This window comes from Denticeps clupeoides, chromosome 1 (assembly GCF_900700375.1).
Source record: "Denticeps clupeoides chromosome 1, fDenClu1.1, whole genome shotgun sequence".
NCBI classification, from domain to species: Eukaryota; Metazoa; Chordata; class Actinopteri; order Clupeiformes; family Denticipitidae; genus Denticeps; species Denticeps clupeoides.
This window is the reverse complement of record NC_041707.1, coordinates 16,266,049-16,279,558: the sequence shown is the minus strand read 5'-3', so window position 1 is coordinate 16,279,558 and position 13,510 is coordinate 16,266,049. Positions and strand designations below refer to the sequence as shown.

Sequence of the window (13,510 nt, the reverse complement as noted above, 5' to 3'; positions counted from 1 at the left end):
TCTCTCCAGCATGACCGGTTTGGCAGTGGGTCAGGAATGGTGTGGGGTGGCCACACAGACCTCCATGTGCTCGCCAGAGGTAGCCCGACTGCCATTAGTTACCAAGATGAGATCCTCAGATCCCTTGTGAGACCATATGCTGGTGCGGTTGGCCTTGGCTTCCTCCTAATGCAAGTCAATGCTAGACCTCATGCTGGAGTGTCAGCGGTTCCTGCAAGATGAAGCCATTGATTCTATGGACTGACCCGCCCGTTCCCCAGACCTGAAGCCAATTGAGCACATCTGGGACATCATGTCTCGCTCCATCCACCAGGTTGCACCACAGACTGTCCAGTTTAGGCCAGGTCTGGGAGGAGATCCTTCAGGAGACCATCCACAACTTCATCAGGAGCATGGCCAGGCATTGTAGGGAGGTCATACAGACACGTGGAGACCACACACACTACTGAGACTCATTTTGACTTGTTATAAGGACATTACAGCAAAGTTGGATCCGCCTGTAGTGTGTTTTTCCAATAGTGTGATTTAATTAAACGATCAAAGACGATTAGTGTGACTCCAAATCCAGACCTCCATGCTTGATAAATTTGATTTCCATCTGTAATTTTGTGTGATTTTGTTGTCAGCACATTCCAATATGTAAAGAACAAAGTATTTAATAAGAATATTTAGTTAATTCAGATCCAAGATGTCTTATTTTGGGGCTTCCATTTTTTTCTTTGAACAGTGTACAAATAAATAAAAATATTATGCATACGCAAAGCTAAATTACACTAAACCTAAATACGTATGAAATTAATGCAAATTTCTTTATAGTAAAAAAGGGACATCAAATAAGACACTTAGAAGTGGATGTTCCTTGTGCCAATGGTGTGTTACAGATGAAGTTATATTTAGGATATCTCAAACAAGACAAGACAAGACAATGCATATGTAAATGTACTCTTTGTTATGGTCACTCACACTATCAAAAAAGCTTTCACAACATCCATAAACAAAGGTAACACAGTGTTGTACGCTAGAAAACGGCAAATGGTGTGAATATCAGAAGGATGGACTGGGCTGCGGGAGCCGTTAAACTCTGTTTGTGATGATAAAGAGCCAGTTTCCTAAATGTCCCCCATGCTAATTCCATGGGCTCTTGTATAATGTGACAAAAGGCTGGAAAAAAATTCCCCCGTTACCTAGCAACAGTGCACTTCAAACTGCTCTGTCTCCTCAAAATGTGATATCTGTAACATAAGCAGATGTGGCCCTTGATTGGGGAATAATGGTTTACATAATAAATCTATAAAATTTATCAAATTTAGCATTTAGCCATATCCCCCAGTTAATAAGCATATTCTCCTTTTTAAAGTTATGGTCTAGTAACATGATAATGATAAATGTTAGGTTTTTATAAACCAGCTGAGACTTTTGGATGGTAGTCTTGGTAAAATATATTTAAAATTTATTTGTTTTGTGGTTTTATATCAATGTGGTGTGTGTTCAGTACAGAATGTCCCTCTCTCCACCTCCCCACCCTCAGGGTCCTCAACTGTTGCAGAGGAAAGCACGGGCCTGCTGAGCAGACCACTGGTGCTGCACTGTGTGGTGTATGACCCCAACCAGCAGAGGACAGCGTCTGTAACATGGGGGAGAGGAGCTGGAGGGATGGCCTTGCATCTGGGCACTAGGATTCATCAGATGGCCAATGGGTCGCTTTTTTTCCCCAGCCTGCAGGAGGAAGACCTGGGAACCTACACCTGTAGTGTTGAAACCGAGTCAGGGAGTGTCAGGAGTCTAGTCAAAGTCCGGCAAGCCGGTATGAGCCCTAAAGCTGTATTGTAACATAATGTGTGGTTTTGCCAATAATTGTGTAAACACACATTTTTTGTGCATTTTTGTGCATGCAATAAAACCATGCACTGCATACGTGGATTTGTGTACAGAGCTGGAGGACGTCTTCTTCAGCCCACAGTCTCAGACTGTGCGGGAAGGAGACTCAGTCTTCTTGCAGTGTGTCTCAGGGGACAGCTCTCCAGCAGCACACATTTCCTGGCTGAAGGATGGGCAGCACATCAGAAGAGGAACACAGGTTGAGGTAACACATAGTAAGAAAACATAATGACATTTCCTTCTTTGTGCTGGATATTTTCATTCCTATATTTAGGGTTGTACCATGCATCCCCTTATTGTGATCATTTAACAGTAGCTTAATCAAATACTGTGCAATAATTAATCTCAAAAAAGCAAAAGCACAACGTCCATATCTGATGCATCTGCATTAATGTTTTGTGTGTTGCTGTTTGAATTACTTTGCATCCAGAAAGTATTCACAGCTCATCACTTTTTCCACATTTTGTTATGTTAGACCCTTATTCCAAAATAGACTAAATTGTTTTCCTTCAGAATTCTATGTTCAACACCCCCTAATGACAATGTGAAAATGTTTACTTGAGGTTTTGGCTCATTTATTAAAAAAATAATAATAATCACATGTATGTACGTAATCACAGCCTTTGCTCAGTATGTGTCAATGCACCAGCTTTTTGAATATGATGCCACAAGCTTGGCACACCTATCCTTGGCTAGTTTGGCCCATTCCTCTTAGCAGAACTTCTCAAGCTCCATCAGGTTTGATTGGAAACAACAGCCATTTTAAGGTCTCTCCAGAGATGTTCAATTGGAGTCCCACTTACTACCATTGTGTCCCTGAGCAAGACACTTAACCTTAAGTTGCTCCAGGGAGACTGTCCCTGTAACTACTGATTGTAAGTCGCTCTGGATAAGGGCGTCTGATAAATGCTGTAAATGTAAATGTAAATGAGTCAATTGGCTGACTGGGCCACTCAAGGACATTCACAGAGTTGTCCTGACGCCATTCCTTTGATATCTTGGCTATGTGCTTAGGGTTATCCTGTTAACCTGCTGAAAGATGAACAGCCACCCCAATCTGAGCACTCTGGAGCGAGTTTTCATCCAGGATGTCTCTGTAAATTGCCGCAGTCATCTTTCCATCCTATCCGGACTAGTTTCCTAGTTCCTGCAGCTGAAATACATCCCACAGCATGAAGCTACCACCACGATGCTTCAGTGTAGGGAAGGTATTGGCCTAATGTTGACCGTTGCCTGGTTTCCTCCAAACATGGCACCTGGCATTCACACCAAAGAGTTCAATCTTTTTCTCATCAGACAAGAGAATCTTGTTCCTCGTGGTCTAAGAGTCCTTCAGGTGCATTTTGGCAAACTCCAGATCGGCTGTCTTGTGCCTTTTACTAAAGAGTGGCTTCTTAGCCATACAGGCCTCTTTGGTGGACTGCTGCAGAGATGGTTGTCCTTCTAGAGATTTCTTTTCTGTCCACAGAGGTGCCCTGGAGCTCTGACAGAGTGACCATCATGTTCTTGGTCACCCCAATTACTATGGCCCTTCTCTCCCAATTGCTCAGTTTACGTGGTTGGCCAGCTCTAGGAATTCTGGTTCTGGTGGTTTTGGACTTTTGATAGAGGTCAATGGTTTTGATAGAGGTCAATGTGCTCATTGGGACCTTCAAAGCAAAAATAATTTTTCTGTAACCTTCCTCAGATTTGTGCATTGAGACAATCCTGTCTCAGAGGTCTACTGACATTTCCTTTGACTTCATGCTTGGTTGGTGCTATGACATAAACTGTAAACAGTGTGACTGTACAGATGTGTGTCTTTCCAAATAATTCCCAAACAGTTGGATTCCAATTAAGTTGCATCTCAAGGATGATCTCAAGGATTATCAGGGAAAATAGGAGGCACCTCAGCTCAATTTTGAGTTCAATAATAAAAAACTGAAATAACAGACAAATAAGACCCTGATCCAAGCAGTAAAAAGCTTATTGAACCACAGTGGTGCACACAGTGATGCCACTTATTTCCTGATCTTAATCCCATAAGGAATCCATAAACATTTTAATCATAACTGGGGATAATGTAGATTGAAAATATGTGAGTGAGTGTCTGTAAAATATGAAAATTTGTGAGTGAGTGTCTGTAATATACTAACTAACAGCAATGTATTTACAGTATAATGCTTTACTAACGTGTGTGCGTGTGTGTATGTACTACGTGACTTCAGAGCAGATACTGTGTGTCTGCTCTGTAGGGGGAATACGGTGGTGGAAACGAAAGGAAGACCTCTGGTACTCTTCACATAGAAGATGTGTCAATTGAAGACAAGGGATCTTATATTTGTATTACCCACAACCCCCTACTGAACATAAGCAAAGAGAGTAACGCCGCCACCTTAACAGTACAGGGTAAGCTGCTTGGCTCTCCCATCTTAATCCTTGCTGCTCAGGAGGACAGAACCAGGTTCTCCACATAGTATTCTCTAGTTTTTTTTTTATCTTGCTTCCCTTCTTGCTTCCTTTCTGACACTCCAGTTCAATGTTTTTTGACAATATATTTTTCTTGGCATAAAACATCCATAACACATTTTTGTGTGCCAATTCCAGCACAACACGTGTCGAAAAGCTTTCCGCTTACTCCACTGGATGTTTGCAATAGGATGTGTCTGAAATTCTTTAGGGACTGATGTCAGCCTGGAAATCGTTCATGGTCCGGTCAACACTACTGTTGCCACAGAAACAGAGGCCCAACTGCACTGCTCTGTTCGCGGCTACCCAACTCCCATGGTGCAATGGTTTAAAGAAGGCCAGCTCATGGGTAATGGCTCTCGTTGGAGCCTACAAAACAATGGGCAGCTGCTAGTCTTCAGGTGAGTCTTGCTGGTTCAACTGATCTGCCATTTTTGTAACTTTTATCCCCAGACTTTAACTGGGAAAGTCATAATGTTTCTTAGATTCTGTTCTAGTTGGCTGCCTAGTTCTGTAAATCTTTATGTATTTGATTGCAATGGGGAAACGTTGGAGAAGTGAACAGAAAATTTGATGACTACAGACTCTAGAGCAGAGGTCACCATCCCTGGTCCTGGAGAACACTCATGCTGGATTTGGTGACCCCAGTTATAAAATAAGCCATAGACGACTATACTTTATTTAAAAAGGCTGCATAGATAGGCTGACTGAAACAATGGACAGGTGATCTCAAAGAGACAAAGACTCTAAACAAGGACCAATGCTACCCAGGGTTCTTACATCACGTTTCTCTGATCAGGCTAGTTTTGAATTAGATTCTATTTCATATTTTGTATCTTTCTCTAAGGAGAGTGTTAGAAGAGGATGAGGGCTTCTACTATTGTGATGCCACAAATAAGAAGGATTTGGTCAGATCAAGCCCAGCTTACCTTCTGCCAGCAGGTACCAACTGGATATTAATATGTGTAATGTATTATTCTTTTTTTTTCTTCCATTAAATGATTTCAGATAAGCAAGTGCCAAGGAGATTACCAAAGCCCCAATATTACATAAAAGTGTAGTTGTCTAAAACCATGCACCCTCTGTCTGCGCAGTGATGAAGTGGACCTTCATTACACAACCATCCAACCAAACTGTGAGAAGCTGGGATGGTGCATTACTTTCCTGCAGGCCTCCCTACAGCAAACCTCCAGCTCGAGTGGTGTGGTTCAAAAACGGCCAGATCCTCCACCCCAGCCCACACTTTACCATAGAGCCTAATGGAGACCTCCTCTTCCAACGGTACCTTCTTGAAGAAAAAGTACCTGATGTATCTTCCAATTGTGCACCTTGCCATAAAAAAGGAAGGAAGTTTTATATTACAAGCCTGCATTATTCATATATAGCGTATTTAAAATTGAACTCATAAATCCAGCCAGACAGTAACAGGGAGAGTTTAATTATTCTTCCACTAATTTATAGGACTCATATAAATTAATATAAGATCTAATTAGATCTCTTCCACTACAGTGTGCAAGAGTCAGACAGGGGAGCCTATTTCTGCAGAGCAACAAATGATTACCTACTCAAGGATCTTACTTCCAAGAAGGCTTACTTAGATGTACTGGGTAGGCCACTTCATTGTACACATGGACACACATGGATGGCCATGCTTAACATAACCCCTCTCTTCTTTGCGTTATCAATCTATATGTCTTTTGTTGTTTCGGCAGCTCCTCCATCTGTATCCATTTGGCCAATTGTACTAACAGCTCCCGTAGGAGCTGAGGTGGTGATTCAGTGCCAAGTGTCAGGGCATCCTGCCCCCCTCATTGTGTGGTCAAAGCAGGGGCATTCTGTGCATACCGGAGGAAAAATCACTCTGGGGTGAGCTTAATCTGTTCAGCGTACGGATGTTGATTAAATAGTCATTCTGTGCTTTTTTCCGAGATGTTTAATGAGTAAATACAGATACTGTCAAGAGCAAAATGAAAAATTTTCTTCACCTGACTGATTTTCTCATGCCAGGTTTACAATGTGATTTCTCAATGTTCACAGGGTGAGGAACGCCACTCTCTACATCTCCTCTGTGAGAAGCTATGATGAGGGCACCTATACTTGCAGGGCCTACAATTCTGTAGGTCAGGACCAAAGAACTGCCACTCTCCGTGTTGCTGGTGAGAACATGAACAGCCAGAAGATGCACATGTATATGCAATACCCCTCAAATGATTGGTACCTTTGAATAACTAGTAGATGCTTTGGCAAAGGCTTTAATGTATAATAATCTATAATAGTGTGTCAGTCCTAGCAGAATACTACAACTTCCTAACAATTTCCTTTGAGGACCATTGATTTAATTATAGATTCTTCTTCTACTTTCAGCAGCTCTTGTTAGATTCATTCATTTAACCAACGACCTTATACAGAGAGCCTTGCCATCAGTAGTTACAGGGACAACCCAGGAGCAAACCATAATCAAGTGTCTTGTAGTAAATGGGGATTGAACCTGTGACTACATCCTCTTTATATATTTTTTATTATATTTAAGGATTTTAAATATGATATTACAATCTTAATATATTAATATGTGTGGGCACTGTAACATATAAACAATATAATTTTTTTTTACATAGGGATGCCATAAAACTGATAGACACTTATTCTTATATGTTGTGATATTATCAGGATCCTGTTCGGAAGTGGATTCTCAAGGTTGCCTTGGTTTTAGATTGTTCTCACATGTGTATGTGCCACGGCGGCAAGCTGACGGGGGAAGTAAGCGCAGAGACGGGACATACTGGAAACAAGGATTTCTTCCTAAACACAAATAAACAACGGCACGATGGCCGAAAACAGGGGGAAAAAGGGGAGAACTTAAACCAACCCGCAGGCGTGTGGCAATTGCCAGAACTCAAAAACACAGAACAGTTGTAAGGGTTCACGAAAAAGGTCAAGTTCACGAAAAGAGTTCACAAAAATGTTGGAGCCGCCGAAGGGCGGAACCACGAAGAAGGGCGGAACCATGTCTCCAGCTGACGCCAATCCTGACAGTATGCATGTTTAAAGATGCCCTGTTTGTGTCTGTTCTGTGTTGGGTTGTTGTTTGGTGATGTTTTACCCTGTCTTGTGTTTTTATATTAAATCCCCTATCTTGTGAGTCCCATGTATGCGTCCTCGCCATGTCCTACAACTGTGCCACATATAGATGTATTAAAATGAGTCGACAGTTAAGTTAGATGTAATATAATTCAGTGGTCTTCTGAAGTTGCTTTCATATACAGTTAGCGCCCTGGCCTGACATCTCCAAGGTTGTGAGTTCGAATCCTGGCCTTGGCTTTGAGTGTGTGGAGTTTGCATGCGCTCCCCATGCTGCTGCAGGTTTCCTCCCATCACCCAGAGGCATGAACATTAGCAGGACAGAAGACTCTATATTGGCAATAGGTGTGAGTGTGAGTGAATGTTGTGTGAACAACAAATTTTTTCAATAATAATGGCTACTCTGCAAACCGGTTACTGTGGTTACATAAATTAGCTTGCCAATGTATTACTAGCCTATTTATTGACCAGCCAATCAGAATTGAGTATTGATCCCTGGTATGATATAGATCAATGTTATGTATTATGTTATGTATTATGTATTATGTTTCTGTGGTGTAGTGGTTATCACGTTTGCCTGACACGCGAAAGGTCCTCGGTTCGATACCGAGCAGAAACAATCCCTGTTTGGGGCAGTGGTGGCCTAGCGGTTAAGGAAGCGGCCCTGTAATCAGAAGGTTGCCGGTTCGAATCCCGATCCGCCAAGGTGCCACTGAGGTGCCACTGAGCAAAGCACCGTCCCCACACACTGCTCCCCGGGCGCCTGTCATGGCTGCCCACTGCTCACTCAGGGTGATGGGTTAAATGCAGAGGACAAATTTCACTGTGTGCATCGTGTGCTGTGCTGCTGTGTATCACATGTGACAATCACTTCACTTTATAGATATTACATTGTAATATTTTACAATGTTTTCATGTAAAGTTGTATTTTTAGAAATAATGCATAACTGAACCTGTTTATTTTTTGTCCATAGTGAGTCCGGTCATTGTGTCCTTCCTGAAGTCAGTAAATGGCCGGCCTGGAACAACTGTAATCTTGCCTTGTCATGCTGTTGGAAACCGTCCCATTCTTTACATGTGGACAAGGGGTCTGCTACAGACCCCTGTGTTACCCTCGGCCCTGGTGCACATTGATGGTAAAGCGTTTTACACTATATTATTTGGAAAAAATATGCGATATACATACTATATTATAAGGAACTGTGGCATTGTTGCCCTCTGCTCACTGGGTGAAATGCAGAGGATAAATCTCATTGTGGGCACTGCGTGAGGAGCTGTGTGTTCACAATGACCACACTGTCACTTTCATACTGTGTATTGTAATGTATGGCAGCTATTTCAATGTTGCCTCACACCTTGAACCTGGCTTGGTCTTTGTGTGTGCAGAGCTTGTATGTCATGGTGTGTGCAGTTATGGAAAAAGAGTCAGTTCAATATGTGGCATTAATAGAAAGGGGACTTCTGACTTTGCAGAGGAAGGAACCCTTAATATTTTAAGTGTTCAAGTATCCGATGCAGGAGAATACCATTGTACTGCCAAAAACGAAGTGGGAAAAGACCACAAAACAACTGTCCTCTCTGTTTATGGTAAGTCTTAACACCTCATACACACACTTTTATTATTTAATAACTCACTTGCACCATGAATGGCATGCCTTTCTGCCCATACACATTGGTACACACACACACACACACAGCTTTGCAGGTACACCACCAAATTTTGAACCTCCTGTTTTTTATCTGATGGATTTAATTTTTCCCCTTCAGCTGAAGATGGTTTTCCAGATAAAGAAATGCAGATATTTTCACCGGTGAGTCAAATGCTGACTTTGGTTGTTTAGTTCAGTGGCTGTTTGTGACAAAGCTCACTTTCCTATCTCATTAATCAGTCACAAATTTGTCATTGATTTTAAAATAAATCTCCAATATGTTATAAGTTTGTTTGTGGCTTGCAGGCAAACATCCCACGTACCACAAAGCGGCTTCGATCCAGTGATACAAGAACTGAAACCAGTAATCAACCACTTGATCAAAACTCCCAAATGCCTGGTAAGGGCATTTCAGTGAAACATGTTCTACTCATTTTAATGATCATTTTAATTTAGTTCTGTGTGTCCATTACTCCAGAAATCTCTCTTATTGCATTCATTAATTGCTTTAAATAATGTAAAGTTATACGTTGGCTATTGATTTCTGATGTCTCTTTCAAATATGTTGATGCATAACTTACTTAGATTACGTGAGAACATAAATATTAAACACATAAAAAAGGAGAACATTAATGGCTGGTACTGTTTCCCGTTTGTATTATATAGTCAGAATAATTTATATGAATATTTTTTTAGATGCTTTGCTGAAACCCCTGCAGACTCATCGCATAGGGGCCAATGATATTTTAAATTCATACCCACCTTTGATCAAAGTTACAGAAAAGAGAACAAGAGGACAATTGCCAGGACTGGGCCTTTCAGATCACAGTACCCAATCAACAAACCATTATACTGAACTGCTACAGTCTCATGGAGAAAATGCTCACACTCAGCAAACAGCAAAAAGAACAGAACTTTCACCATCTGAGCCAAACTTCACCCAGCTCATTTTTTCTAGAACAGCCTCTCCAAACCCGATCACTCAAGTCGTAAGTCCAAGTCTGAACACCCAAACTCCAGACTACCCAAACACAAAGACTTTATTCCCAAACATGCAGACACCCGGCCTGCAAATTACTCCTGCTGCCCCGCCTACTCAAACACCAGACCCACTGTAAGTAAAGCACTATATTCATTTATGTTAGATGTAATATAGGAGATCTTTATTTTGTCTTTTTATAGTATGCACACTGTGAATATACACAACAGAACTGGTTAACCCACAAACCCTGGTCCTAAACTTATCTTTCACATTTTTGGGTTTACCCTTGGTTTTAGATAGATAGATGCCTTTACTGTCACCATACAAGTACAGCAAGATTTCATTTGGAGCAAACCAGCAGATGCGGATATGAACTAGCTCTGACAAAAATAAAGTGAATATAAGTGAAATTAAATACAGATACAGAATATTTACAATTTAAAGTGAGTTTAAGTGGGTGGTAGTAGTTGTGTCCCTGAGCAAGACACTTTACCCTAAGTTGCTCCAGGGGGGACTGTCCCTGTAACTACTGATTGTAAGTCGCTCTGGATAAGGGCGTCTGATAAATGCTGTAAATGTAAATGTAATGTAAATGAGTTAAAAGTGCTAGTATGATGATACTCGAGCATACAGAGGTGAAATGTTGCAGAGCAGTTATTGCACTTATGTCACTTTCAGCTTCTCCACATATTTATCAGCATGTGAAACCAGCTAAACACTAATGATCTCAGTAGTTTAAGTTGAAGTGAAGAAAGTAGTGTTTGTCTCTTATGCAGCGTCATTTTCTTTCCATGATGTGAAGGCCCAGGATGACAAAGCCATCCCCACCTCTGATACCCCTGTTGGAAAAGCATGACATCCCCATAGTGGTGGGAGTTGGGGTGTCTCTGGCATTTATCTTCATCACCATGGCATTTTACTCCTTGGTGCAGAAGAATGACCCAACTGCTCCCATGGGGAGGGGAGGTGTGTTTTTAATCCTTCCATGTTATTCTCAAAAGAAAGTTACCCTCAGATGTGGACAGATTTGATTGTTTGCTGAAATTTGTGCTAATCTGCGAATCTATGTCTGGCATCCCCATATTGAGACTTCTTAACTGAACATTTGTTTGCTTGTTGTGTCAGAATGTGTAAGAATAATGCATCATTTTATCATTCATTATGATATGGTCAAAGGTATATACTGCTGGCCATGATAAAACGTGAGTTTGCAGCATGATTTCCCTTCATACCCACACTAAAAGTCTCGTCACAAAGAAAATATCCATGTAGTGCTTCTATGATGACTAATGGAGCATGGCAGTGAACATGAATAAAAGGCTTGGGCATGCTTCTTTGTTATGATTTTAAGTTGGCTTTAATACTAATGTCCTTTATTCTTTGAAGTGATACTGACTTAGAAGAACTGTAAAAAGATGTTTTGATTATCATACTAGAGGATCTTTGTAAAGTTTGCCCTGTATGTTTCTGTCATCTGCTTAGACACCAGAGCTTGGTGTCTACAGATAAGATGAGAATAAAGCAAATATTCTATTTCATTTAGCATTAGCTATGGTGAGGGCTGGTGGTTTGTCATGTTGCCCCACACCTCCAAGGTTGTGAGTTCGAATCCCAGCTCAGTCCTTGTTTGTGCAGAGTTCGCAGTGAGTTGAAGTTACCTTAAATGATAAAACCACTTCCTGCATAATTAGGGTGATCTGATAATTCATGATAGGAAGGAAACTCAGTTATTGTAACTAGATAGGTTTTAGCTGGATAGGTTTGATCTGGGAGAATGGAAGTTTTGCATCTATTCATTAGTGTATTTTCTGTAAAAATAACATTTAAATAAATAATTGGTTAAGGTTTTTGGAGGAGGTTCATGGCATACTAAGAAACAGACGAGCTCTGAGGAGATGCTTCCTGAGACATGGCTTCTGTACATGCTTTGATAGTTCAACTGAAACATTGTGGTTAGGCCAGTGTCCCACAAGATAAAAACAGGACACATGTTGTAAGGAGGTAAAAGCTCAGAGTATTTCTCCCAGTGAAAAGAATAGACTTTTTAGGTTTTAGTTTCAAATGTTATTTGTTTTAAGATAAATTTTTTTTTTTTATTATTTTGGTAAAGACTATGATTTGTTCTCCAGCTCAGAGACATCTAGGGGTTCCGTGCAGACATGGAGAACGCCTGGTCACTGGAAGAACATATGAAAATAGGTTAGTAATTGTATTTTTCTGGTCTGCAAAGGCAGCCAAATCCAGTCCTCTGCCCTCAGAACAGAGCACCGCAGTCACATTCCGTTTGTCATGTTCCAACATCGTATGTTTTACTCTACAAATTTCAGCAGCAAAATAACATTTTTTGAATGAGCAAGCAATGTCTAGCATGCAGTGCCACTGTATTTCTCACAGCTGTTACAGTGTACAGTCTTTCACACACATTGAAGAGACATTTCGTATTTTGCCTTCTGGGATGTGCCCGCAGCAACTACACACACTAAAGTATACAGAGTATATTTCACACCAGTTGAGTAAATGTTTCGGCTTATCTGGGCAGCGTAGTTCAGGACACAGGGCCTGTCTCTGGATCTCTTGCTCATTTTTTTTTTCTCATAATGTTAGTGGTTGATATAATACTAACTGTTTGGTTTTATTTCAAATTGAAGGGCTTTTGAAGATGATAATCTAGTTGCAGTTATTGAACAAAGCCCTAATACCTCTGAAACAAGAGCCCACCCACCGATACCCAGCACATCCACCTTGATGATGGAAGGTTCCTATGATGATGTCCCAGAAGTGTCACCCCTCCATGACCTGCCAGTCCTTGTTGAGACTCATCCAGATCCAAGTGAAGATGTACAGGTTAGTAGAGATCTGCGATCCAGTGTATTCGCACTGGCGGTTTTACCAAGTAAACATTCTCTCTGCTGAGCAGATGGAGGGTGTCGTCAAGGCTGTATGATCGTTTGTCAAAGTTCTGCTGCTTGATTGATATAAACTACCAACGCAGTTGCCCCTTATAGCAGTGATGTGTACCTTGCAATACCGCAAATTGTTCCAAAATAATTTGAGGAACATAACGATGTGATGACTTGGGATGTGCTGGAAATAAAAGTCCATGTTGGGCAAAGCATATCTGCAACTGATGTAACTGCAACCAGAAAAGTGTTAGAAAAGTCTAGACCAACTTTGACCTTGAATCTAATTTCAATACTTCGGTTCTTCCATGTAATCAGTTAGATTATAGATTGTTTTTATAAACTCTTGGTCTCCTCCTTAGTATAGTGGTGAGAATCCCTGCCTGTCATGCGGGAGACTGGAGTTCAATTCCCTGTCGAAGAGGCAAAGTGTCTTTCCTTTTGGGGCAGTGGTGTTCTAGCATTTAAGGAAGCGGACTCGTAACAGAAAGGTTGCGGTTTCAAATTCCAAGGTTCAAAAACACACTGCTTGCCAGGCTTTCATGGCTGCCAACTGTTCACAAAAGGGTGATGGG

The 13,510-nt window shown here is 41.2% G+C and overlaps 1 protein-coding gene and 1 non-coding gene across 3 annotated transcripts in view; both read left to right on the top strand.

The window, feature by feature from the left end:
- Positions 1-1,533: 1,533 nt before the first annotated feature.
- LOC114787940 (hemicentin-2) overlaps positions 1,534-13,510 on the top strand; it is a 15,567-nt gene continuing 3,590 nt past the window's right edge. The window contains exons 1-17 of one of the 2 annotated variants that reach the window (XM_028975926.1): positions 1,534-1,804; positions 1,932-2,083; positions 4,113-4,266; positions 4,538-4,727; positions 5,174-5,268; positions 5,421-5,607; positions 5,836-5,933; positions 6,039-6,192; positions 6,364-6,482; positions 8,379-8,540; positions 8,878-8,991; positions 9,172-9,215; positions 9,360-9,453; positions 9,828-10,167; positions 10,838-11,001; positions 12,165-12,234; positions 12,684-12,879. In XM_028975926.1, coding sequence (XP_028831759.1) covers positions 1,654-1,804; positions 1,932-2,083; positions 4,113-4,266; positions 4,538-4,727; positions 5,174-5,268; positions 5,421-5,607; positions 5,836-5,933; positions 6,039-6,192; positions 6,364-6,482; positions 8,379-8,540; positions 8,878-8,991; positions 9,172-9,215; positions 9,360-9,453; positions 9,828-10,167; positions 10,838-11,001; positions 12,165-12,234; positions 12,684-12,879 — 2,484 coding nt within the window. In that variant the 5' untranslated portion in view covers positions 1,534-1,653. Of the gene's footprint in view, positions 1,805-1,931; positions 2,084-4,112; positions 4,267-4,537; positions 4,728-5,173; positions 5,269-5,420; positions 5,608-5,835; positions 5,934-6,038; positions 6,193-6,363; positions 6,483-8,378; positions 8,541-8,877; positions 8,992-9,171; positions 9,216-9,359; positions 9,454-9,749; positions 10,168-10,837; positions 11,002-12,164; positions 12,235-12,683; positions 12,880-13,510 lie in introns of both variants that reach the window. The other variant, XM_028975915.1, reaches the window with a different exon arrangement.
- trnav-gac (transfer RNA valine (anticodon GAC)) lies at positions 7,951-8,023 on the top strand. The gene has a single exon. It is a non-coding gene; the product is annotated as a tRNA-Val (tRNA).